Here is a 25,409-nt window from a genome sequence, read left to right as displayed (position 1 = left end):
CACGAGCTGCAACAGTATTTGTTCAAAAGTCAGTTGGCTTTCATGGACTCAAGCGCAAAATAATTCAGGTAGATGTTATGTAAAGAGTTCACAAGAAATGAGGTAGCTTTCTGGTTTTTTGAATATCAGTCTTAGGGAGCATTTTAAAGAACGGTTCTGGGAAGATATTTGGATAATTAAAACCAAACAGTAAGCATGTTTGTAATATGACCAAATTTTTGAGATTTATTCTTTCCTTATTTTTTTTCCTTCCCCTGAAGTAGTTGTCTCATCTTCATACTATGCATTATCTGATAGAATAGTGAATGAGATGATGCTTCAGGGAAACCGAGTTACAATTACCTGAGATAAAAAAACTGAGATAATCAGTACACTATACTCTTGACTTACTTGGGTTTTTGCTTGTAACAGCTTAAGGATAAAAGTAGACACTGAAATATTTGAGGCATTACATTGAATTTTTAGCTTTTCACTTTTTATTGCATATAAGCTGATAAATGCATTTTGGTTTCTGGATTAATTCAGAAGCAGAGACTTAGTAGCCTTACAGAGAACCATTATTCTCCAAACTGAGTTGTGATGTGTTTGTCTTAAATATAGAGTATTACACTGTTTTATTTTTCCAGAGCTGCATGGGAGGTATGTTAAGTGATTAAAACAGAAACAAACCCCAAACAAATGGAAATCCTCCATTTTGTGGAATTTCTCTGTTGAAGTATTTGACTCTTTCGTATGTCTGTTTTACCAAACAAGAACTTGTAGAAAGTAGTTATGGTTTTTTTCTTCTTGGTGGCTATGTTACTGTATAACCCAGGAAGTACTCATCCTCTGCCTTGCCCCAGTGCCTAGGGTCTATAATTGATAGTCTCAGAGAGTTATAAATTTCTTTAGTTTGACATAGAAACGTTTTTTTTAAAAGTCAAAAACATCGTTAAAAACTGGAATTAGTGATTGGACTACTTCTGCTAGGTGACCGTGCAACATGTTTCCCATGTGGATGTTCACCTGTGGTGTTGTCAGAACAGGGTCTTTTCTTAAGAATTCTTAAGAATTTTTTCCTGTGAGTGAGGTTCAGTATCGGTGCCCCGACAGGAAAGTTGTGAAAGTCTTTTTCCCCAAGTTGGTAGGTAGTGAAAGCTCTTCTCTGCTTCTCAGTAGCAATGACTGAACTCAATTTAAGAAGTTTTGGAGTTGCTTTGGCTCTTAGTCTCTCCACTCACGTTAATAAACCTCATCATTTTGTAGGGAGCTGATATCTAATGGTCTCATACACTTTTTTCGTTACCCCCACCCTGTTTAGAAAACTGTCTTTTACACCAATCTCCTGAACCTTTTCATTAGGATAGGAGACACTACCATTTGACTCTGACTTCTTCGTACTTTTACTCTATAGGATATTGTTTCACACCTTCAGATCTGATACTAAGCTAGGACTTGTTTTTCTTGAAATGAGAAAACTTTCTTTGCTCCCTTTCTAGCCTCCTTTTCCTAAATCTTGGTGTTTTCCTGGGTGAATATGGTAAAGTGTGTTCCTGAGACTTTCGAAAGGTTTCCTCTAATCACTCATCAGACAGCTCTTTGAAAGAGGAGGTGATTAATGTTAGTCACTTAAAATACCAGGGGATTTTTGGAAGGGAGGTTTTAACAACAGAAGTACAGGTCCTCAGAACTGTATGATTTGCATACTTCATGAGGTAGCATATGTAATTAGTTCATCCCAATGTCAACTCCATGACTCAAATGGTGTAAACAGCTTAGTTTCTTATCCTATAATAGCCATCTTCTTATTTTTACTTTCCTGCTAATTTTACTACTGTAAATTGAACACTAACCCTGAGATTAACTTAGTTGGTTGGAGCATGGTGCACCAAGGTTCCAGGTTCAATCCCTATACGTGCCATTCACTTGAGAGTTGGACCTAGTGATCCTTTTGAATTCCTTCTGACTCAAAATAGGACTGTCTGCACGTTTAGAGGCATAGTAGCTGAACACAGATTTTTGTACACAGCAGTAGAAAGAAAGTTTTCATTCCCTTGTTGTGTGGCTTCTATTTAGTAAACCCTGGAATGACTCAGTTTTTGTGTTCTAACGTGAGATATGTAAGACTTGAAATAGTGAGAAGTAGTTCCATTACAGATATTTACAGAACAGATTATATATCCATTAGAATGATTATATATCCAAACTCAATATCTCATTTCCAAGAGTTGTTGGACTGAAATACCTTTGGAAAACAATACCTGTAGATTCAGAATTAGTGTTGTAGTCTATGTTTAGCTACCACGAGCAGTGGTTAGACCATCACTAAAGACTCTTACAGAGTTAGACAAAGAAGATTGTCACAGTTGCTGTCTTGGTTAATGCAACATGAGGATCTACTGAGACCACCTACTAATAGTATGATGCATAGGGAACTGAGACACAATGGAAACTAAATCAGGAGTAGAGAATAATGCAGACTATCTGATATTCAGGGCTTCCAGCCTGTAGTGCTGTTCTTAGAGGAGGGCAAGGGTGGTGCCTACTGCTGTGTAGCTGAATTTGAAGACATGGTTATTTCTCTGCCAGGGTATGGAAGCAGGGTCTGATACCTTGGTATGATGGTGAGTCCACTTTGCTCACTGAGACTTACAAATGTCAGGGAGCTATTGTAGATCATTAGATCATAATGACAGCTTTGGTCACCGAAAAGGCTGGTTCTAACTTGGTGAATTCAGCACATTCATTTAGCACAGAGTATTAGATATGAAGTGCTGATTGAGATGGTGTAGCTGAAACTTCATAGTCCTCCCTTGCAGATGTCTCCTTTTGCGCAAGCCAGATGTGGGGGACAGACTGTAGCTGACAAACTGCAATCACCTGCAACTGCCTTACCACTAAAAACATAGGGAACATGCTGGGCTTTCCTTTCATCTAACTTTTTAGGATTCTTGCACTGTAGTATGGAAATTCGTCGCAGGATAGAGGTTTAAGTGTAGCTACTGTGTTGATACAGCAGTTTTCTCTGTGATGAAAGTGAAGCTGTGGACATAGCTCCCCGGGTTTGATGCTCTCTTCCTAAAAGCCTGTAGTTGTGTCTCATGCTGTTGACATTACATGGAAGGATTTGTGGCAGATAATCAGTGTACCCATTGCTATATGAGATTTGTGCACCTACTTTACTACCAGAAATGCAAAATGCTGAAATATTTCTGAAAGTGGCTCAAGTACTTATGAAAGCTGAAGGTCTTTGCTTCTGGCAGAAGTCAGTAGAAAGGTATGCTTGGTGTGTCCTCTTAGAATAACCTCCCAGCAAAGCTTTCCTGTATCCTCTCCTTGCTTCTTCCAGCAACATAAGCTACTGTTAAAATTACTGTGTAAATATATTTTTACATGGTAACTGGGGAGATCAGCCCCTTTCAGGTCATTGTGATAGGAGCTGAGTGTGCCCTCTGTTTGCAGAGGCTCTGTTCCTTCAGCTGGAGATGTTGATGAAACATGAAGAGATTTGGCGTCATTTATGCAAGTGAAGCATCCACTTCTTGAAGCATAAGAACGAGACTATATGAGAAGACAGAACGTTGTCTCCAATAAAATATTCACCTGTGAGCTCATCATGACATTTAAAATGGCACTAAATGGAGTGTTGTGCTCCACTAGAGCAACATCTACTGTTACGTCAGTTTGCTCCCATAAGACTAATGTATGGCAAAATAAAACCCATTGCTGTCTGTTTTAGAGGCTAAGTATTACCTTGTTTCTCTCTTAGCTGCTCCAAAAGTTTAGCTTTTATTCTGAGCTTCCAGCTGAGCCCCGTGTGAATGCTTCCTGGTGGTATATAGTGCCAACTTCACAGCAGTGTGTTACAAGAAAACAATTGGGCACTTCTGTATTCAAGGTGAAGCTCACACATAGCACGCTTTGCCCTTCTTAAGCTTCCCAGCAAAGGCTCCTGCAGGTTTGGTTGTACATTAGACAGACTTAATAAAGATTTATTTTTTTTTCCCCTCCAAAGATGTCTGACTTTAAACACCCCATATGCTTTTTCTTTCCTTCAGTGATGGGGAGGGAAAGAAAAGAACATCAACTTTCTGCAGCAGTGAGTCTCTAAATGCTGTGGGGGCCACGCTCACACCTCGCCGCATCTCCTGGCGGCGGAGAATATTCCTGCAGGTAGCTTCACCTATGAATAAATCTCCTTCCAAGATGCAGCATCCAGGTCTGTGTGTGCTTTTAAAGAAAATAAACAAGCAGTTGTTATTTAATACTATAGTGAACCACAACATGTGCAAATACAAAAAGGAGAAGGCAGTCAGCTTGATACAATATTAATGCTAGAACCTTGCTAGAGATCAGTTGTGCTCAATTGGCTTTAGTCTACTTAGGTCTATGTTGCTTTCAACAGAGGATTCTGTCATCAAAATAAAATGAATTGCAACCTCCCATAGCCACAGTGGTAGCCTCGTGGTGACAAAGATACCCTCTTTAAGAGTTAGGAAATTTTTACCCTAGCCTATGTACATAATAGGAGTGTTTGCAGAAAATGGTAAATTTTCTGCCTTGTCCTTGTAGTGCACATAGCACCTGTTGAGTGTGTTAATAATTCTTACAGCTTTAAGTCATTTAAGGTAGAAACCTCTGACATATCTAAAATTGTGCCATACTGATAAAGTCCCATTTGGCGGAATTCAAAACCATAGGTAAACAACAAACTCTGTATTTAGTGACCATAAAGTGCTACATCACTGCCTGTAGTGCAGCTTAGCAGATGAAAAAAGTTGCTTTTAATATAGAGCCTGTGGTAAATCACAGCAGTAAACAAGCTCAGCTGTAAAGGAGACTTCATGGATAAATACCTCATTGAAACTCTGGAAAGAGCTAGCAAGGGAAAGAGTTGAAATACTGGATGACCTCTTATTTAGCTGCATTTAATTTAAATGTAATTTTAATGTAAACAAAACTCTGTATTTAAAAATAATTCTCTACTGTTGAACTTCATTTTGTCTGTCTTTGGAATAAGCACGTCTCTGCTGAATGTGGAAGACAGCTATTTTTGTTCTGTTGTGACATAGTTTTTCATGATATGTCAAACAATCTGATTTTCCTCTAATAGCTTTATGATTCTTTGCAGATGGTCATGACGGAAGTGAATTGTTACCCTTATCCCCTCTTGCTCCACCCCTGGAGGAGGACCCTCTTGTTCTAGTATTGCAAAATGAGGATGGTCCAGATAAAACTGGAGAGAGGAAAAACTCAGAAGAACTACAAAGTCTGTGGAGAAAAGCTATCCATCAACAAATTCTGTTACTTCGAATGGAAAAAGAAAACCAGAAGCTGGAAGGTTAGCTATTTAGAAAATACCCCTAAAAGCTGTTGCAGATTCTGCTGCCTTAAAATGAAAACTGTTCTGGTGCTGGGCACCTCAGAGATGTGGTTCTGTAACTTTTTGGTTAACGGTGCTAGAAAAAAAATGTGTTCGCCTAGTCCTATCTCACACTCTACCAGGTTCTCTATCTGCCTGACTTTAAGTGAGTCACCTTAGTTACAGAAGAAAGTAATAACTTTTCCTTTTTTAATGCATTTTAGGCAAAAGTTGCTGCAGTCTCTGTGTTCTATCTATCTAAGTGTAGGAGTTCTAATGTGGAGTGAGAACAGGTGCTCTGTGAACACTTAGGTATAGTAAACCTTACCTTCTCTATCTCGTTTCAGTCCTTTGCAGCTCATGGTATTTCTCTCCAGGCTTTTTGTCCTTCATTAACCATATCACAGTGGTAATTTATTAATACTTGAATCCAAATATGATTTTTGAGCAACTGGCTCTTGAGGTATGTCAGAAAGTTCTGGTTTTTGGAACATGAGCACTTGTAGACTGGAAATTGAGTGCTGTTAGCGAGGGATCTGAAGTTAACCATTCTGATAGTCAGCTACCTGAGCAACAGTTAAGATATTTTATTATGACTGATCAAGACTCACACAAATAAAAGATAAGGTGCAATGTCTGTCCTAGCATATAGAAGTTCTTCAGTATAATAGACGTAACAAGCTTTCAGTGCAAGTTGAAAATTTCAAGTGTCCTCTCTGGAATTGCTGCCCTCATCTTTTTCTGTATGCTGTTGTAACATCCCAGTCTTGGTTCATGAGTTCATTCGAGGGGTTTTACGTTAAAAAAGATACAAGGCTCCCAAAACCCCCGTGAGGTATTTATTAAAAGGGGCCTTCAGTTCTTTTAGACCTCAAGACCACCCACAAGAGAAACACTATGACACTTCTCAGGGGGTCAAAATAACTCACTTTTACTGGCAAACTTTGGAAAATAAGCTAACTTGGCCAAAGTTTAAAACAAGCATTCAATCAACATATGGCATTTCACAAAGCTTGACTTAGCAAATTCCAACCTATCTAGGGTTAAATTACCCAAATATCAAGGAAAGGAATTAGGAGAAGAGGAAGAAGTGAGAGAGAGAGAGAGAGAGGCACAGGAGAGCTCTGTCAGCCATAAGGGGCTGGGTTAGGGGCTTCAGGCGGTGTGGTGTAGGGTTTCAGGTGTGCCAATGGCTAATAGCCATTCTGGGCTGGACTAAAGGGACAGGGTGGTGGTGGGGATGGGGCAGTGCTCCTGGTGTGCCAGTGACTGACAGCTGCACCAGTGGCTCTCAAGGAGGCAGGTTATGGGGGGGGCAAAGCACCATTCCCCCTTGGCAGAACCCAATCAGCCCTCTTCCCCCCCCCCCCCCCCCGAGTTGTTTCAAGCCACTAATAACTTTTTAATAACTTTTTTCAGTCCCTCACAGCTGTATAACGTTATTGTATGGTAATATGATTCTTCTGACAAAACATAATAATCTTTTTAAGGTCAGTTAACTCTTTTTCCTTGTTTAGTCTTGCTTACAGAGAAGGCAAGGAGAGGAAAAAAAACTAGGACAGAAGTCTTTCGATGTCCCAATAAGAGTGCATCGTTGAATGTATTTCCCACACGTGTAGTGTATTTCTCTGTGCAGTTTCTCCATACAGTTTGTCTCCCAGTTGACACACACTTCTGTGGAAACTCCTAGGTTCAGAGGGAACATTAGAGAGAAGTCTGTTTTAACTTCAGCCAAAATCTTCATTTCATAAACCGTTTTAACAGTCTGTTGTGGGGTGAGGAAGCTGGACATCTGCTGTAGTTACTGATTTCATGTTATTCCCTCTGTTATTTTGAGCTGCTGAGGGACAAACTCTCTGCCATACTTGCCCTATGCGGGGATACTGAAAACCGTTGAATGAATCCAGATCCTTAAGACTCAGTGACAAGTTATTTTCATTCTGTAACGGATGTGTAGAAAGGAAGTTCTTCCTACCTGATCATTTGTGGTGAAAACAGGAGTGTCGGCAGTAGGGCCTCCAAACTGGTGCTCATTTGCCAGCCCCCATTCCTGATTTGTGCTCCAAGGAGCTTGTCTCATTCTTGTATTCAGGTTCGTAAATACTGCTGGTGAAACTGGTGCTCTGGCCAGCTAAAATTCAACATCTTATTTTCAAAGGGTGAAAAGTAAACTGAACTCCTAGCTGTAGGTTTCCTTTCTGTGAGCTGTTAGAACATGGGCCATTTTATGGACAGGACATGCACAGAACTGATACATTCCAAACAAGTGTTGGTTTGGGTAGTTCTTGGCATCCTAGCCTGTAATTAAATGCAGATCTCAGGAAAGGGAGATGTAGTAACAGAAATGCAGAAATTTCTTTACTTGAAGCCAGGTTCCTAGCTGCGAATTTATTACCTCTATACGATTGACTTAAGACCAAAATTGCTATGGAATTGTTTCTAGTGGTTTTCTGTTAATCTTTTATTGACTTTAATTTACGAAATATTAATAGAACCTCTTTTCCTATTCCTTTTGCTGTCGAGGAGACTCGAATACTATTAGCTCTTTGTTTTACAGAAGGTAAGTTCTGTCAATTGCACAAACTTGCTTTTTTTTTTTTTCCCTAAGAATCTAGAAGCTGCTTCTTCCTGTAGATCACCTAGAAATATAAGAGCTGCAAAAAATGCTAGGCCACCTAGCAATGATTAGGAAGAATGTTAACAAGGATGGTTGAAAGCAACCAAGGGTGGAATAGTAGGTAGAACAAGTATGATCAATAGTCAAGCTTGCTGACTTTCACTAGGGTTAACTGCATAGTTAATCTTGGAGTTCATTGTCACACTGAAATATGTTACTGCTGTCTTGAATCTGTTGCATACTGCTTACAAGAGTGAGCATTCTTGGGTGAAATGGTACAACAATAGACTTGCATTTAAAATCACCCCAACTGAACTGCAAAATCCTGTGGTAAGATCACATTCCCATTTTTATGGCAGTGTACCACACCTTGTATAATGCTTGCTTCTACAAGGCCTCCTGTATTCTTGAACAGGTAAGTTCTCAGAGGTGTAACATAAAGCTTCTGGAAATAATTTGTCGTTTTTGAAGAGGGCTAGGCAATGATTCTGTGGATTCATCCAATATTGACTCTATTTCAAGTGAGATCAGTAGGCAAAGGAACAGATTTTCTCGTTTTGCAGGTTGAGCAAGAGTTTGCTTTTACCTAGAGGTGATGATGGGGAAAGGCCGTACGTTTGTAAGAGGAAGGAGGCTCCTGCAAGGGGCAAGTACTGCACACAGATCAAGGCAAATTTGAGATAAATTGGACTGCAGCTTTCTGAGGTCATGTTGTGGAATGTGCAGTTCAGTCCAATGATGATTAAATATACCTCTCTAAATTAAGACACATTCAAGTCTAGATTGCAGTTTTTTACACCAGTAGTAAGAGGAATTGGAGTGCTTTCCTGCACATGTATCATGTATGATAAAATACCCACACTTAATTTCTCAGTAATGGAAATGAAAGCTCTTCCTCCATGAAATAACAAAGTAACAATGCCACTTTATTTCAGAAATAGTGAGTCCTCTGGAATAAATTTTTTGCACCACAGGTAGTCCTATGCAGTAAACCCTTTATGTTTATAGCAACAGGAGTTCTGTGCTTCAGCACAAATGTACCTTTCTGGATATGGTTTACATTGGTTCATTCTGTTTACTCTAGTCACCCTGATGATGCCAGTTAGTGCTGCCAAGAGCTCTTATCACTCTCTTAAGGGACATGTAAGAAATGGAACCAGCGTGACTGACTTCATTCAGAAGATTTGCCTAGCATGCTTGCCTATACCTCTAATACGTTCATATGTTTGGGACTTTCCATACTAAAACAATTGTAATTGTTTAATATAAATAAGAGTAAAATGGTCAAAGGTGTTTTTGCTGTTGAAAGAAGCAGCAGGTGTTGTGAAGTTGTGTTGAGTGGGTTTTTCTTCCTGCCCCAAGCCTGAAAAAGTGGTTTTTGTTTGCTCCATGAATTACTCGTGTTCATGACCCAATAACAGAAGTTAAACTGTTACCTGCAGGATCTTATGACAAAACGCTGACCCCATCTGAGCTATAAACTAATAAATTGTAGAAGGAGTATTTATCTCTAGTCAGATTATTGAAGAGCTATATCTAAAATGAATGGGGTTTGTGTATTTGTTGTATCTTGTAATTTTCTGATATTCTGGTTTTCCATGTGCTCTTCCTTTGTGTTCTGTGCTCTAGCAAGCAGAGATGAGCTTCAATCAAGAAAAGTAAAACTGGACTATGATGAAGTTGGTACATGTCAGAAAGATGCCATAAATGTTTGGGATAAGAAGTTACTAAACTGCAGAGCCAAAATCCGATGTGACATGGAAGATATTCATTCCACTTTAAAAGAAGGTATTTATGTAGGAGGGCTTTTAGCTATGAAGTCTGAAGATTGTATTTTTTTGTTCCCTTTTGATACCAGAAGAAATCTGCCATCAATACACGTTTTACAGTAGCAAAAAATTACCTTCACAGGTGCACTTCCTGCTGCCAAACAGAAAATTAGTTCCACTGTGTTTGCAGCTTACAATGTCGGCAATGTAGAAGCATGTATAGTCATACTCCTGGAAGTAGCTTCTTATTCCCACGTATTGCTACATTCAAGATTGAACTTGGAGACTCTGTGGCTAACACTGTAACCTTCTGGTTTCTGATCAGTGGATCCAATGGACTCTGAATTTCAGATGCTCTAATTTTACTTACTTACCCAGAAGGCTGGACCATAATGTCTCCTTGTGGACTGTGCCCAAAACCTAGGGGAATCACAGCCAAGCTTTGGAGAGTCAGAACGACCACATGTTATAGATCTGGAATATGGTTATTTAGTATTCCATTTTCTGGAGTGAAAGGCTGGGGATTTTGGCTTGAAGTAGATCTTCCTGTGGACTAGCCATAGGCCAAGAGGGTATCCTAAGGGCCTTGTTAGTATAATGCAGATGTTGGGTCTGACTATACTGCTTTTTCCTCTTCTATGGAGTCTTATATCTGTGTTACAGATGCTGAAAAATAATTCAGTATAATCTGGCTATGGTACAGAAGGGAAGTTTAAATTGCTACCAGAGTGGTTCAGCCAAGATTATGACAAAGCAAATTCTTGTGTTGTAGCACTAAAAATATCCCCTCGCTTAGGCCTCTTGTTTTTTGACTTACCTGCAGGTGTACCAAAAAGTCGTCGGGGAGAAATATGGCAGTTTTTGGCTGTGCAACATCGAGTCAGGCACAGGCTGCCAAACAAGCAACAGCCTCCTGACATCTCTTACAAAGAACTTCTGAAGCAACTGACCGCTCAACAGCACGCCATCCTTGTAGATCTAGGTATGTCTGTTTTTTCTGACTTGTTCTGTGGGTCTTTGAGTGAAAACATACCAGTTTTAACAGAAGATGTTGCTGGAGATAGATGCTATATGAGCATCACCACAGGATACATTCTGTGTATGCCACTTAGTGTCCTCTAAGCAGATGATTTCTGAGTTTATGCCATTTGTATTTATGCTCTTCTACATCTGTTTGAAAAGAGAACTCAGTCACTTCTGCAAGTTCTATGCAGAGGAGAATAGTAAATGAGCTCAATGGATAAAGTTTAAAATCAGTGACAAAATACAGACTGGCCTGACTAAAGGGAACCTGCATATGAAAAACAAAGAGAAATGATCTGTGGGAGGAGAAGGGCTGGTTGTCAGATGAATTGGATTGGGTTTTTTTTCAAAAGAATTGACTATCAATAACTCTTCTCTTTTTGCATCAGGACGCACATTCCCTACACATCCTTACTTTTCTGCCCACCTGGGAGCAGGACAGCTATCACTCTTTAATCTCCTGAAAGCATACTCTTTGCTGGACAAAGAAGTGGGTTATTGTCAAGGTATAAGCTTTGTAGCTGGAGTGCTGCTTCTACATATGAGTGAAGAACAGGCCTTTGAAATGCTGAAATTCCTCATGTATGACCTTGGATTTCGTAAACAGTACAGGCCAGACATGATGTCACTACAGGTAAGTCAGTCCTTCCAGAGCAAACTAGAGTTTTAAATTACTTTTGAGCTCTAAGGGGTTGCTTTTGTTCTCCAGGGCCTTATGAAGTTCTTATGCTGTTTGGGATGTTGTGAAGTGCATGTGTATTCTATTGTTGACCCCCCTCTCTGCCTCTCAGTTTGAAAACAGAGAAGTTCAGGACTTGTAGACTTTTACTGTCACACATCCCCATCATCTCCTCTTTGGAAATTCTGCTTTCTCTGCTAATTTGCTCTTCCTTTCATTTTCCTTACTTCTCTCTCATCCTTATGCCAAAAAAAACCCAAACCCGATATGCTTGCATCTGTATGGATGGAGTTTAGAAATTAATTAGATTTTTTTATTTTTTTTTATTTATCAGTCCATGAGCACTTGGATGTAGATTTTTCTCTTGTAGCCCCAAGTCAAGTCAATAGTGACACACAGTGGCCAGTCAGTGTACTCCACAGGCATTTGTACTTTGGGCAGCTCTGCCTAGACTCATAGTTTCATCTTTTTCTCTCATTGTTCTCTAGTCCACCACCCCTCAATACAGAGAGAAAACAGAAGAATTTTTAATCATTTAATTTTCCTAAGCAATGATGCATGCTGTGCAATATTATTTAACAGCTAGCTACTCAAGACTGTTTAAGAAGGAGACAGAAAATCTTTTAGATCTATATAAACTCCAGGTTTAAGGTTTGAGAAATCTTTCACCTTGACATGCGACTATCCACTGACTAGAATAACTTATATGCTATAAACCCCTAATATTATGAAGGGATATACCACTGCTGAGTTAAAGCTTGTAGTCCACAATGGAGAAAACTAAGAGGCAGATAAAAAAGTTTCCTGGTGTTTTTCATGTTACCTGCTTAGCAAACGCTTAAAATTAAGTAGGAACTTAAAGGAGAGTTTGAATCCACTTTTCATGACCAGTCACTTCAGGTGCTTATTTGACAAATCTCCAGAGCAATGGAATAGATTGTAATTAAAGAAATTGTATGTGTTTATTCTAAAAACTATAGAGGAGTGTTTTTCTGTGGATGTAAGTATGCTGTAACAAGGTTTTTGTTGATGAATTAAGGGTGAACAGCCATAAGTAGCATCATTTTACCTCCTCCATGTTCCATTCCACCCCACAAATGTGTTTTAAACCTGTGGGGGTCAAAGTGTGATAAATACATGTTTGTGGGTTTTCCCCTAGATGATGCTCTCTTAGTGTTTGTGTGTTATACTGCATTTGTAGACTTCAGTAACATCTGATGATTTGAGAGCATTCATATGTCCAGGATTTCACATTTTGGTTTAAATGAGTATGACTCTTTCATTGCCAGAAGCTTTTAGTAAGAACACTTTTAAATTTCAGAAAATTTTCCACTTGTAGTACTGTTTGCCCTTTAAATTAAATGACCTTACTTTCCCCACAGTTTGCTTCTAGGCCAGTCTTCTGTAATACACAAAAGTAGAGTTTTGTCTGCTCAAGACAAACTAGACAAGACTTAGAGCATCTTACTAAATTTGGTTTGTTTTCTAACAGGAGTAGAACATTTGCATTTCCAGTATTGAAACACAAGTAAGCTTATAGGCAGAATTAGCTTCAGTCCTGTAGAAGAAAAATGTTGTATGGTTCTTCAGGATAATGAAAACTTATTTGACTTAAATTTTTTAATTGTTGTCTGGAAAAAGTAGTAATCTAGATCCTTAGTTTATAGTGAACTAACTTGATTAGTGGTACAATTCTAACTTCACATGTAAATGTGTTTTGTATTGATACTGTACAAACTGTACTTAATTGGTATCTTTGGCAATTAAAGCAAGGACTCAAATGCATGCACAAATTTAGCTGATTTGCCTAAATGAGAAGTGATCTCTCTGCCTGTGGACACTGCTGACTAACCAGGTAGTTAGTGCAATCAGCTTTTGTTAGAGAAGAATCATGAACTCTAGAAGTAGGAAAGTAGCCAGATGAGTAATTTTCTTATTAAAGAACGGATTCACCTTAAGCAAAAGCACTGTTGGCAACAAAAATGGACCTGACAACTAATCAATGTCTGCTTCTCATCTTCTGCTTTCTGAAAGAAGCATTGCTCTGTGCTGTGACTTACCATGTCATATAAACTATCAAAATTGCAAGGAAATAGTTTGCCACAGGGTGGTATTTTTAGCAATGAATAGCACCTTTTAATCGTTTTGCCTTGCAACCTTTTATGGGTTGTATAGCAACACTTTTTGCATCAGTATCTTAAATTCCTCAGGACTATAGGAAGATGTGCTGGGAAATATGTATGTTGGACACCTCTGTACATAATGTATTCTGTGGGTACAAAAGCTGTCTAAAGTGATGTCCGAAGTAGCACAGGAGTTTTAAATGCAGCAAAAATATGGCAAAAATTCAAAGTCCGAAAGCTGCAATATGGAAATTTACTCATAAATAGTTCAACTCTGTAATGGAGAGTTTTGACATCTTGGAAGAGGTGCCTTTACTTTCATTGCTGCAAGACTGAAAGTTCTGGTTTGTTGATAAAGTTAGAACAATATATTCTTTGGTTACATTAAACCCATGAATCTGAAATGATACTGCATTAATAATTAGGTTCAAACTGTTCTTTGTTATTGGATGCTGTGTTAGTTTTAATTCATTAGAGGCAGGTTGTTTATCTGTGAGTAGATATCACTCAAAGCCCCAGGTGACAATTAAGCTTCATTTTACAGTGCTATGTGTACTGGAGGTAATTTCCCTCAAATGAAATGTGAATGATTTGGAAAGCTGAGTAAAGCTGAACTTTTCTTTCTTTATTTCCCCCTTCCCCCAATCCCCTCATGCACTGTAGATTCAGATGTATCAGCTTTCAAGGCTTCTACATGATTATCACAGAGACCTGTATAATCATCTTGAAGAAAATGAAATCAGTCCCAGTCTTTATGCTGCACCATGGTTTCTTACACTGTTCGCATCTCAGTTTCCATTAGGATTTGTAGCCAGAGTATTTGGTAAGAAAGTTTATTCTATTGCAGTAATAAAAAGAACAATGTCCATTGTGTTTTGAAACTCTCGGGAAGTAGTTTTCTACATACTGGGGACATTTGGGGTGACCATTGTGGGTGGCAAGTAGCAGTGCTTTTCATGGTGGGATGTCAGCTCCTTTTTAAAGAGGAAAACTGAAAGGTGTTCTTTGAAACATCAGACTTGAGCAATTAATTTTGTCTTTTCATATTATCCAAGAGACTTCTGAAGTGTAAACAGCAGAAAGTTTATTGTTGCAAATGCATTTTATGCATCAAGCATGCAGTTTATGTCCACAGAAAAGTTCAACTTGCAAATTGAAAAAAGAGAATGCATTTGTTTTGGAATTCTGATTCTAAAGTGCTTCCTAAAAATTTTCAGCAAATTTGAACTTAAAGGCTGTTTCAGGTGTTCATGTATGTATTGAACAGTTTCTGAGTCTTAGTATTACTCTTACTCCATTTAGATAGTTTTTTAATGATACATTTCTCTTCAGGTAACATGTACTACAGAAGCTTTAATATTTTTGTGCCTTGTAGTGTTTACTGTATCAGAATGTCAAGTAATTAGTTTTGTCTTCTTTTCTTATCAGTAAGAACTGCCACCTTAACCAAATCTTTAGTAATGCAGCTTTTTTTTTTTCAAATTTATTTATTAATATAAAACTCACTGTGCTCAGATATACCCCAAGAATCTAGGAGCATATGTCATGTACTTCCTCTTAAATCAGATTTTTTTTCCTTCAATTTTTCTCTTTTCACGTGGCACCTTTTGGCTTTTCTTAAGAAATTCTACCTGACTTTGTTTCATGTTTTATTACTGGAGTGTGTCAGGTTCTCAATTTGTCGGGTGTGGTGATTTTGGGGGGAAGAGAGGTTTGGCTGGATGGTTGGTTTTGATTTTAATTTTTAAAATTTTTTTTTACCTAATCATTTTTCCATTACAGACAGTTTTTTCCTTTTACAGCAAACTTTTTTTGGCTGCTGTTTTTGTGATTGAATGACTGGTGTAACTCTTTTTCAATAGTGTACCAATCGCATTAATATTTCTTTCCCAATGGGATTATTGGATTCCAGGACACTCAAGCATTTTTTGGTTTTCTTTTTTGTTGGGTTTTGAGGTTTTTTGGAAATTAATTTTTTAGGGGTGGAGAGGGAGGGAGGAAAAGAGAGTCAGTGTTATTTCTCTGTAAATGAGTTAAAAGGGCATGTTCCTTTTTTAACACTTGAAAGTCCCTGTGTTGTTTTACTTCCTAGTGCTTTGGATTCTCTGCATTTTCAGTGTCATTTGGGCTGTTGTCCTATACCAGGGACAAATGGCTCTACCATTCACAAATTATGTTTATGCTGTTTGAATGTGCATCGTAGACTTGAGAATGGAGACTTTTACGAACTACGTTTGAGGGAGATGGCAGCCTCACTGGTGTCCTGGTTTCATCCTGTGATACTGGATCAGGCTAGGGATGACCTCTCAGTATCAGGATCAGAAGTTGGGTTTGTTCAGTTGCGTAGCCCCAGACAAACTCTTTGTGGTGTGACAGAGCCAGCAGCTCAGGAGGTTTATTTGAACTACTCATGTTCTGTGTTCATCTCAGTAATTCTGCTTCTGAGGCAGAATTCTATGTAATGTCACCAGGACTCTCATTTCTGTAGTCTTTGTCTACTGACCTGCAGAGCCCAGGCTTTCCCTTCAACATCCACATAATTGAACCTCAAAGTAAGGGTTTGGGGCTTAGGTTATGACCAGTAAGATCACTACATGTTATTGAAAGTAATGTGATTGGTTATGGAATCTACATGATTGTTTAAGGACTGGCTTCTGTCAGTATGTTGTGTTATGGTCTGCTTCCCAATTGCTTTTCAGTCACAGATGCACTTAAAACCAGCTAGCAGTCTGTAGCAGACAGTGATGAAATGCTTATTGCAGGTAACTGTTTCAGACATAAAAGGTGCAATATTTTCTCTCACATCTGTAAGATGAAAGACAATTTTTATATGCTTCAACCTCATGTTGAAATAAGACAGATTGCTCTTCTGAACTGAATACATCTTCAGTATGAGCGATTATGAAGAAAAACATCCCATCAGATATATGTGTTTGTCCAATGACTCTAGCTCCCATTTTCATGATACTCTAATTTATTTTTTTTAGACATTATTTTTCTTCAAGGAACAGAAGTCATATTTAAAGTAGCACTGAGCCTACTTAGCAGTCAAGAAACAGCTATAATGGGATGTGAGAATTTTGAGAACATTGTTGATTTTCTTAAAACCACTATTCCAGATATGACTCAGCCTCAAATGGAAAAAATTATTACTCAGGTAAGGATGTTTTTCTCTTTACTTTTTTCCCTCCATTTAGTTTACTTTAAAAGAATCATGCCTAAACTATATGTAAAAGTCTTCTCAGTATGTTCCTTTTGGTTTGAAGTGCAAAGGAGTCGATTTCTCAGTAACTTGTATACAAATAGGATGTGATTGGATTTCAATGGGTTTTTAACTGCAATTTTAGCAGGTCTTTAGTTGCTACCTCAAGGTTTAGTAAAAAGTTCTTTTGTGTCCCAGCTACTGAAAAAACATGACTTTGCTATAAATTTCCCCTCACCATCAGAAGGGTAGAAGTAGCCTATTTTCCAAACCTAAACCCAGCTGTTGCTTCCTGTTGGTGGTTGAGCAGTCTAACAGTTTGTGATGGGAAGCACAACTCGCCATGGTGGGAAGAGGCAGCATCACAGCAACTTCCCCTGCTCGTCCTTCAAACTTCCAGCTGTACAGTGCCAAGTACCCATAAGAACTTTTCTGACACCTCCAACTTAAAACCCTATAACTTAGGAGGCTGGTGAGGCACTGCTTTCATGGTCTGTATTAAAATCAAGGTCATGCAAACTTCTTTTGTTCTGTGGATGTCACTTCTATCCTCCTGGGGATCACTTTTAGAATGTCCCCATGCAACTTCTCCTTCTCACCTCAATCCTCTCCTTGGAGGAATCAGATTTGGCAGGTGCCAGAGGTAAAAGTCCCTCAGGACTGATCTCTGCCTTTCCTGGGTATGGGCAAGGAGGACTTGGAATAGTGTTATTTCATCAGAATTATTTCAGCTTTGTGGCAAAGTGCTAGAATAGGAAAGAAACAAAGAATTACTGCTGCTGATATATGAAAAGCTTCTTGAGAAATACTGTCAGTGGCTGGAATCTTCATTTCTACATCATCTTCCTCTGCACTGAAGCTGAAAATTGAGAATGAGCCTCAGTCTAGTACCTTAACTATGAACCTAGTTTACCCCCTTCAGATGGTAGCTCAGAGATAACAGAAGAGCTCTAAAAAACTATGTCCATATGCAGGAGTGCAGTTAACACTGATGCATTCTTGTGGCTTGTTAATGTTTGAATGTTTCAGGTGCTGTTAGTTAAGAATTCATTTTTAAATAACATGTAGATCTTCATTTCTCATGTGTAGACTGCCTATATTCTATTGTTCCCACCTAGGCTGGCTGCAGGGGGAGTTATTTGGCTGTCTCAGTGTTGTAATTCCCAGGACCATCCTCTTATAATGGATAATGAAAGAAAAATATAGACATTATGCAGATCTGTAATACACAGATGAAGAATAGGTAGCTACCTAGAGGGAAATGGCACTGGAACACTATATATAATTTTAAATTTTACCTCATTTGAATTACCTGAAGAACAGCGAAAGTAATGCAGAATTTGTTTTTTTAAGCGATCCATGTGTTTCTTCTGTTGATGGAATGTTTGTGATCTCTAGGACAAGGAACAGAAAATTAAAGTCGCTGTAGAAATCCTTCCAATCCTAGTCTAAAATATTTGGTAGTTTTCAAAAGCTGAGAGGCTGTGACTAGATGTGTAAACAGATAAGGGTCATATGGTCCCATCAATATTAGAGGCTCAGTTCCATAGTCTTAACAATACTTTATCACCAAAGTATCTCAATAAGAAAATAGTGTGTCTTCATGCAGAGATAGAACACAGGGAAACTGTTATCATGAAGAATGTTTTTATAGAAGTCTGTAAATGAGCACTTGGAGATCCAGTTTTGAAGGTAAGAGTCGTGATGAATCCTGGATTATTCTTCCTCATTGTATGATGCTGCTCCAATCACAGTCTGGTGAGATTTAAATTTCAAAATTTTGTCTTGAACTTCTTCATATTCCTGAGCAAGAGTGGATAAAACTTTGTCATATTATAGAATTCTTAGACTAAATTAGACTTTTGTGCTGATACATCTTGCTATAAGAGATGGTATTTGGTAATAGTAAAAGGCATGATCCAATTTATTCTAAAGACTATGATTTATTATGGCTGCAATCAGAACTCTAGATGTTAAAATGCTCCTACTGTAGACTTCCCCTTAAAATACTTTCTTGAAGGGAACAGGAAAAGCATTAATTTAATCAAGGAGAGTTGACTCTTAGTCAAGCATTCATGTGGAATAAGTGCTTCCTATTGTAGTTAAAAATTGTCTTTTCTCTCATGGCAGGTGTTTGAGATGGATATTTCAAAACAGCTCCATGCCTACGAAGTAGAGTACCACGTTCTTCAGGATGAACTGCAGGAAAATGTGAGTCCCTGTGAGGAAGGTGAACCCCTGGAGAAGCTGGAAAGGGCAAACAATCACCTGAAGAGACAAAACATGGATTTGTTGGAGAAGCTACAGGTAAATGATTTAAGACTACAAAATCATAGAGTAGTCATTTCTATGATTTGGCCATTAGAGTTGAAAGTGTTTTTTTAAATGTATTTGGGAAGTCTCCTAACTATAAGACCTTATTCAGTTAACCAGTTCTCTCAACAGTGATTTACTTATGTTAGACATACTTCAAACTCCATTGTCATTCCTGGGACCTTTCTTTCTTGATATAGATTTCTCTTTTCCCAAAATATCTCTACTCTTATCTCCTATAAAATCTATTGGCAAAACTTGTGTATCTTACAAAAATAAGTTCTCTGTCCCTTCATCTGTTTGCTTTCCTATTGGAAAGTTATAAGAAATAATCCATAGTGCAATAGACTTGCTCTCTCCAGGCCTTTCTAGGCAGTATCATTTTGTTTCCTTCTGCTGAAACTCATAGTCCTACTTTTGGTAGGTGGTCTCTCCTAACAGACTTGCCTTCATCTGAATGCCCACCAGATAAAGTTATGTTTTAAAAAATTCCTGCCTCCCTTCACTATTCACCCTTTGTCCTGTAGCCTGGCTAAGACTTGTTTCAGGTTTCGATATGTATTGTCTTGCATTTTCTTGAAAGACAAACTCTTGGTTTTTCATTACCAGGCTATTTCTTGATATATTGGTTAGTTTGAACAAGCACTTGAAAGAGCTCAAAGAGCACTTTCAGCTTCTGAGACTTGAAAATAGAAGAAAGCAAAAAAGGAAAAATCAAGTCCTCATTATTTTTGTGTTTATGGGCTAAGGTTGCTGTGCTGTGCTCTTTTGATGTTGAAAACAGGAATCGCTTTTTTCCTTTTGTTGGTTTTGCTTAGTTATTTCTCTTTACTTATTTACTGCAGCCTAGGCTTTTACCTCTGTTATAAAATTGCACCAACAACATAGAATAATTGAGAGTGACTGATTTGAAAGGCTCTGTCAGAGCTCTTCTGTTCTTCCAGAGTGCCATATTATAATGCATCTTTCTCAGTTCCTTAACTTCCTCACCTTTTTGTTTGTATAGCGTCTTCATTCCTCTGCTCGGGCCCTTTCCTAGGAATAATCAGAATTTCCCCACTTCCTGCAGAGGGACATTTGCTATTGCTGAGATCCAGGGTTTCTGTCAACTAGCCAGAGGAAGCTATAGGTCTTTTATTGGAGACTAGGGAACACTGTCTGCTTCTAGACTTAATGTTGAGGTTCTCTTTCCCTCTAACCTCTCCATCCTGCTAATTTACTTTATTACATAGGCTTCCCATTGATTCATCACTATCGGGCAGGTCATCTCTTCCAGTGCTACTCCAGCTGCTGATTTCCTTTTTATCCCTGCACCTCCAGTTCCTTGTTACTCTCAGCTGTTTCTTGCTTGCTGCAACTTGTTTGTCTCCTTCTTTCTGTAAAGCTTTCAGAAATCCTTCAGATTGATGTAGTGACTGTATGATACACAGTAGGCAATCCTTGTATTGTCTGCCTACTCAGATGTCTTTTAGAAATAGCTATGTTATTCTTTCTTTAACAAATACTATGATCATCATCATGGCTAGGCTTCACAAACGAAGATTTGGGAAGGACATTTGCTACAATCACACTGGTGGCTAAAAAGGCCAATGCAAGATAGACAAGTCCAGTTGCAAAAGGCACAGTGGAAAGACTCCTTAGGTGGTATCAACAAGACACGGTTCTTTCTGCATTGTCTTTTCTCCTTGAGAGTGATCCTGCGTGCGTTCTCAAAAGAAGCAGCAGCGTTATAGATGGTGTATCTCCAGGCCTCCCGATTGGAGGCCAGAGTAGACCAGTTATGTTGATCAATGTGGCCAAGGCTGAGATGTTGTTTCAGGGAGTCCTTGTATCTTCTCTTTGGGGCTCCTCTCATGCGGCAGCCGGTGGTAAGTTCACCATAGAGCACGGTCTTAGGGAGGCGGTGGTCCTTCATCCTTGAGACGTGCCCTGCCCAACGCAGCTGTGTTCTCAGCAACATGGCCTCAATACTCATAACTGCTGCCTGTTCTAGAACAGACATATTAGTCACAAAATCTGACCAGTAAATGTTTAGGATTGTACAGAGACAGCGTTGATGGAAGCATTCTAAGAGTCACAGGCAGTGGCAGTAGATGACTCTTGATTCAGATCCGTATAAGAGAGTAGACAGCACTATGGCTCTGTAAACACTGGTCTTGGTACTTTTCTTCAAGTATTTATTTCGCCAGACTCTTTTATGGAGTTTTCCAAAAGCTCTATATGCCTTTGCTAACCTGTTGTCTATCTCTTCGTCAGTCTTACCATCCAAGGAGATGAGGCTACCTAGGTAATTAAACTGCTGGACTGATTTGAGCTCTGATTTGCCAATGGTGATACGGGGATGATGGAAGACTTCCTGAGGTGCAGGTTGATAGAAAACTTCTGTCTTCTTCAAACTGACTTCCAGCCCAAAAAGTTCAGCAGCCTCTGAAAAGCAGGATGTTAAACACTGCAGAGCTGCTTCTGTGTGGGCGACGAGGGCGTCGTCGTCAGTGTAAAGCAGCTCACAGACAAGATGATTTAAGGTCTTAGTGTGGGTCTTCAGTCGCTTTAGGTTGAATAGGCTTCTATCGGTACAATATCGAATGTAGATACCGTCCTGATCGTCGAGGTCTGCTGTGGCCCTTTGGAGCATCATGCTGAAAAAGACTGTGATAGGGTTGGTGCAAGAACGCAGCCTTGTTTCACACCATTGGTTATTAGAAAGGGCTCAGAAAGTGCATTGCCATATCTGACTTGGCCGCGCTGATCCTCATGAGTGAGATGATAATTTTAAGGAACTTGGGAGGACAACCTAAATGTTCCAAAATCTGCCACAGACCTTTTCTGCTCACAGTATCAAAAGCCTTGGTGAGATCAACAAAGGTTACATAGAGACCTTTGTTCTGTTCCCTACACTTCTCTTGCAGTTGTCTGAGAACAAATACCATGTCTGTGGTACTCCTGTTGGCTCTAAAACCACACTGACTTTCAGGTAGAAGTTCTTCTGCTATAGCAGGTATTAGTCTGTTCAAAAGTATTCTTGCAAGGATTTTGCCAGCAATGGAGAGCAGAGTGATACCTTGGTAATTTGAACAGTCTGATTTAACTCCTTTCTTCTTATACAAAGTGATGATGACTGCATCTCGAAGGTCTGAAGGTAGTTCGCCTAGTTCCCAACAGCGCACCACAAACTCGTGACATTTAGCATGGAGTGCAAGGCCCTCATGTTTTCAGACTTCAGGTGGGATTCCATCAACCCCAGCTGCCTTCCCAGTTTTCACCTGCTGTATGGCCTTAAGGGTTTCTCCCATAGTAGGGGCAAAATCCAATTCATTCTTCACCGGTTGTTGTGTAATGTACTGAATTGCTGAGTCTTGAACTACACAGCTAGTACTGAAAAGAGTCTGAAAGTGTTCAGACCATCGATTCAGAATGGAGGTTTTATCTGTCAGAAACATGTGCCCATCAGCGCTGAGTACAGGGCTTTGGATCTGGTATGTAGGCTCGTATGCTGTTTTCAATACCATATCATAATACTAAAAAAAAAGCTATTCAGAATGTATCAATTTATTATAATGTTATTGTTTACAGGTTGCTCATGCTAAAATTCAGAGTCTGGAAGCCAGCCTGGAGACTATTTTGACTCGAGAGAACAGAATGAAGACTGTAGTTCAGTCATTGGAACAGGAGAAGATAATGTATCAAAAGACTCTTGAGCAGATAGTGAAGTATTTGCCAGCAGAAGCATTGTCTGACTGTGAACTGCTCCTGAAGGAAGTAAACTACAACCCAAATAATAAAATAAGGAGTAAGCCATAAACCAGGGCTCTCTAGGCAGCACCACTTCAGAAAAGGGAACGAAAAGATGAGTATGCTGCTTTCAATAGCTACTTAGCAATAGGCAACGGTATTATCCAAAACTAGTGCTGGGACACTCATAGCTACAAATGGGCCTTCAAATGTCTATATGCAAATTCAGGCTATTAATTTTTTATGATTATGTAAATAAATCACAAGGGAGAAATAAAGGATTCTCATATGTAATATTGATGAGTAGATGTATATTTAGAGTTCACCTAAAGGAAAAGAGAAATTTCAGTAGACAAAGCCAAGATAATGGTGATCAACAAATTCAGTCTGGATGTGCTTCTTCTGTAGTGAAATGAGGATAGCGTGTCTTTATATATATGTATATTGAATATGTTGAATAATACTTGAAGAAAAAAAAAGGAGAATGTAATTTTCCCTCCAAAGGGCAGCATGTTTCACATATTCTGTGGAAAATCTGTGTGAACTCATGCGTGCCTCTCTTTTAATTCTACTGACGTTGTGAGCACAGACCAATAAGCAGAACAAGTATCATGACTTGGTTCATACAGAAAAAGCTCTAGTGCCATCAGCTGCCTGGGCTGCACCAGTCAGCAGTGTAATTCCACATGCATGTTAGAACTGGAAACAAGAAGCGTTGCATCATAGCTCCGCCTCCGTAACTCAGAGCTAAGAAATAGGTATCTATTCGCACTCGCAGAACTTGCAAAGTCAAGAGCTAACAGTGACTACTCCTTTCTTCCTGGCCTGTTTGCTTCCACCTGTCCTGGGGTTGGTCATGACAGCAGGAGGAAGGAAGCACAGCTGTGGGCTCTGTTTATTCTGATGTTAATTTTCCACCAGAGACTTGCTGTCATAAGAGTTAAGCATGTAAGGGGTTCTCATTTAACCAAAGAAATACTGCAAGAAGCCTTGTCTTATTGTAGTGGGAGGCAGAAAGCGGTTCTAAATTTTATTTGAGCAGAAAATTGAGGTAGGTTGCAGGACGTTGAGCGTAAGTGCATAAGAAAGGACCAAGCAAGTTTCAAATATTATATACCTTTCAGTTTTCACATATACAGTGGATATACATGTCAAAGGGGATTCTGGAGTACAGGCACAGTTTTAATAACTCTTTCCAGACTATTTCTGTTTAAATACTGCTTTGTGGTCTTCTTTTTAAAACAATAGTCATAAATTTCTGTGTTCTGGGCAGGTTAGATAAGCTCTAATCGTTTCAAGGGAGAAAATATGTTTATAAAGGTATGAAAAGTTACATATAGATTTGAAAATGTTTTTGAGAGGAATTTTTGAGAAGGCTTAGACAAATGTGTAATAGACAAGTATTTTGGAGTGCATGTCTGAACTGTTAATTGAGTGTTACAGTAGCTCATGTTGCATCATTTTCACTGTATTTCAGAAAACACTTATTCTTTTTAGTAAGAAAAAAAATTAAGCAAAGTGCCAAATCCAGCAGTGTCTTTTTGCATAAGATTGTCCAATTTAGAAAGCAAGGACTGAATATCACTGCTTTCTAAGTTATATGCTTTACGTTAACATAAAAGTGAGAAGCAACAATGCTGATTGGCTGCACGCTGCTGTGGAACATAGAGGCTTGGGCTCTCCTGGGTTTTTTTGTTGGTTTTTTTTACTTCCATGATGTTTTATTTGATTAAAGATAATTGATTTACGTAACAGACTTTCTTTTTACATTTGGGGTGAAAGGTCTTAACACTGTGTATGCAATTATGTGGAATCTGTCTAGATATTTCAAGAATGTTGTATTGTACTAGGTGGGAAAATGCCAATTGAAAAGGCAGTTTTTTGCAGTTTTGTTCAGAGTAAGTTTTAGCTGATGTGTACATAAAAAAAAAATCCCAGGAACTGCAGCAGCGTTTAATACAAGGAATCAAGGTTATTCAGATACATCTTTTTTTTAAAGATGCACTGAATGTGCTTTATCCTTTGTTTCACTTATAAAATTTTTCATGTAATGCCTGGAGAAATTCTAATAAATGTCATTGCTGCATTTCCCATGGCCTCTGGCTAGTTTTATTTTTCTACACTTCAAGTGCCAATCTCATTTTCAATATTACTGTTCACATGAAATATGAAAAGGATCTGGTTTAAGTTTCTAGTTGTGGGGAAAAAAACCTGCAGGATTTGTCAAAAAACCCAGAGTACAAGGACAGAAATTGTCAGGGAAAATAGTTTTTTCCATTGTTCTTAACTGAAGATGAAATTGTTAAAAGTTATTTTTGTTCTGTAGCAGTTCAGTTAGTACATATGCTATGCTGTGCATCTAGCTTGGGAGGAGGAAGAGGACAGCATAGCAACATAGAGGAACAAACTACAGAAGTAAAACTACAATGAGGTAAGTGCCTCATGGTTTTAGGACATTTATGATAACGTTTGTATGCTGAATCCTGGTGTGCCTGGCCACTGGGTTTAGGATGTGTATCTTTAAGTCTGCATTCAAGCAAGTATCCTCCAGATTATCTTCAGAAGAATAATCATCAAGATTATCTAGGAGACTGAACTCTTGAGGAAAGA

At 38.8% G+C, this 25,409-nt stretch overlaps 1 protein-coding gene across 5 annotated transcripts in view; it reads left to right on the top strand.

Annotated features, from left to right (window-relative positions):
• The window catches only part of TBC1D4 (TBC1 domain family member 4), a 96,102-nt gene extending 71,212 nt beyond the window's left edge, over nt 1-24,890 (top strand). For 4 of the 5 annotated variants that reach the window (XM_064645893.1, XM_064645894.1, XM_064645895.1 and 1 more), the window contains 9 exons: nt 4,038-4,198; nt 5,111-5,320; nt 9,588-9,746; nt 10,551-10,709; nt 11,140-11,384; nt 14,216-14,375; nt 16,540-16,709; nt 18,885-19,061; nt 22,641-24,890. In XM_064645893.1, coding sequence (XP_064501963.1) covers nt 4,038-4,198; nt 5,111-5,320; nt 9,588-9,746; nt 10,551-10,709; nt 11,140-11,384; nt 14,216-14,375; nt 16,540-16,709; nt 18,885-19,061; nt 22,641-22,868 — 1,669 coding nt within the window. In that variant the 3' untranslated portion in view covers nt 22,869-24,890. Of the gene's footprint in view, nt 1-4,037; nt 4,199-5,110; nt 5,321-7,867; nt 7,902-9,587; nt 9,747-10,550; nt 10,710-11,139; nt 11,385-14,215; nt 14,376-16,539; nt 16,710-18,884; nt 19,062-22,640 lie in introns of those variants that run through there. The other variant, XM_064645897.1, reaches the window with a different exon arrangement.
• Nucleotides 24,891-25,409: the final 519 nt, after the last annotated feature.

Source organism: Pseudopipra pipra, chromosome 2, assembly GCF_036250125.1.
Source record: "Pseudopipra pipra isolate bDixPip1 chromosome 2, bDixPip1.hap1, whole genome shotgun sequence".
Lineage (NCBI taxonomy): Eukaryota > Metazoa > Chordata > Aves > Passeriformes > Pipridae > Pseudopipra > Pseudopipra pipra.
This window is presented reverse-complemented; position numbering and strand designations above follow the sequence as displayed.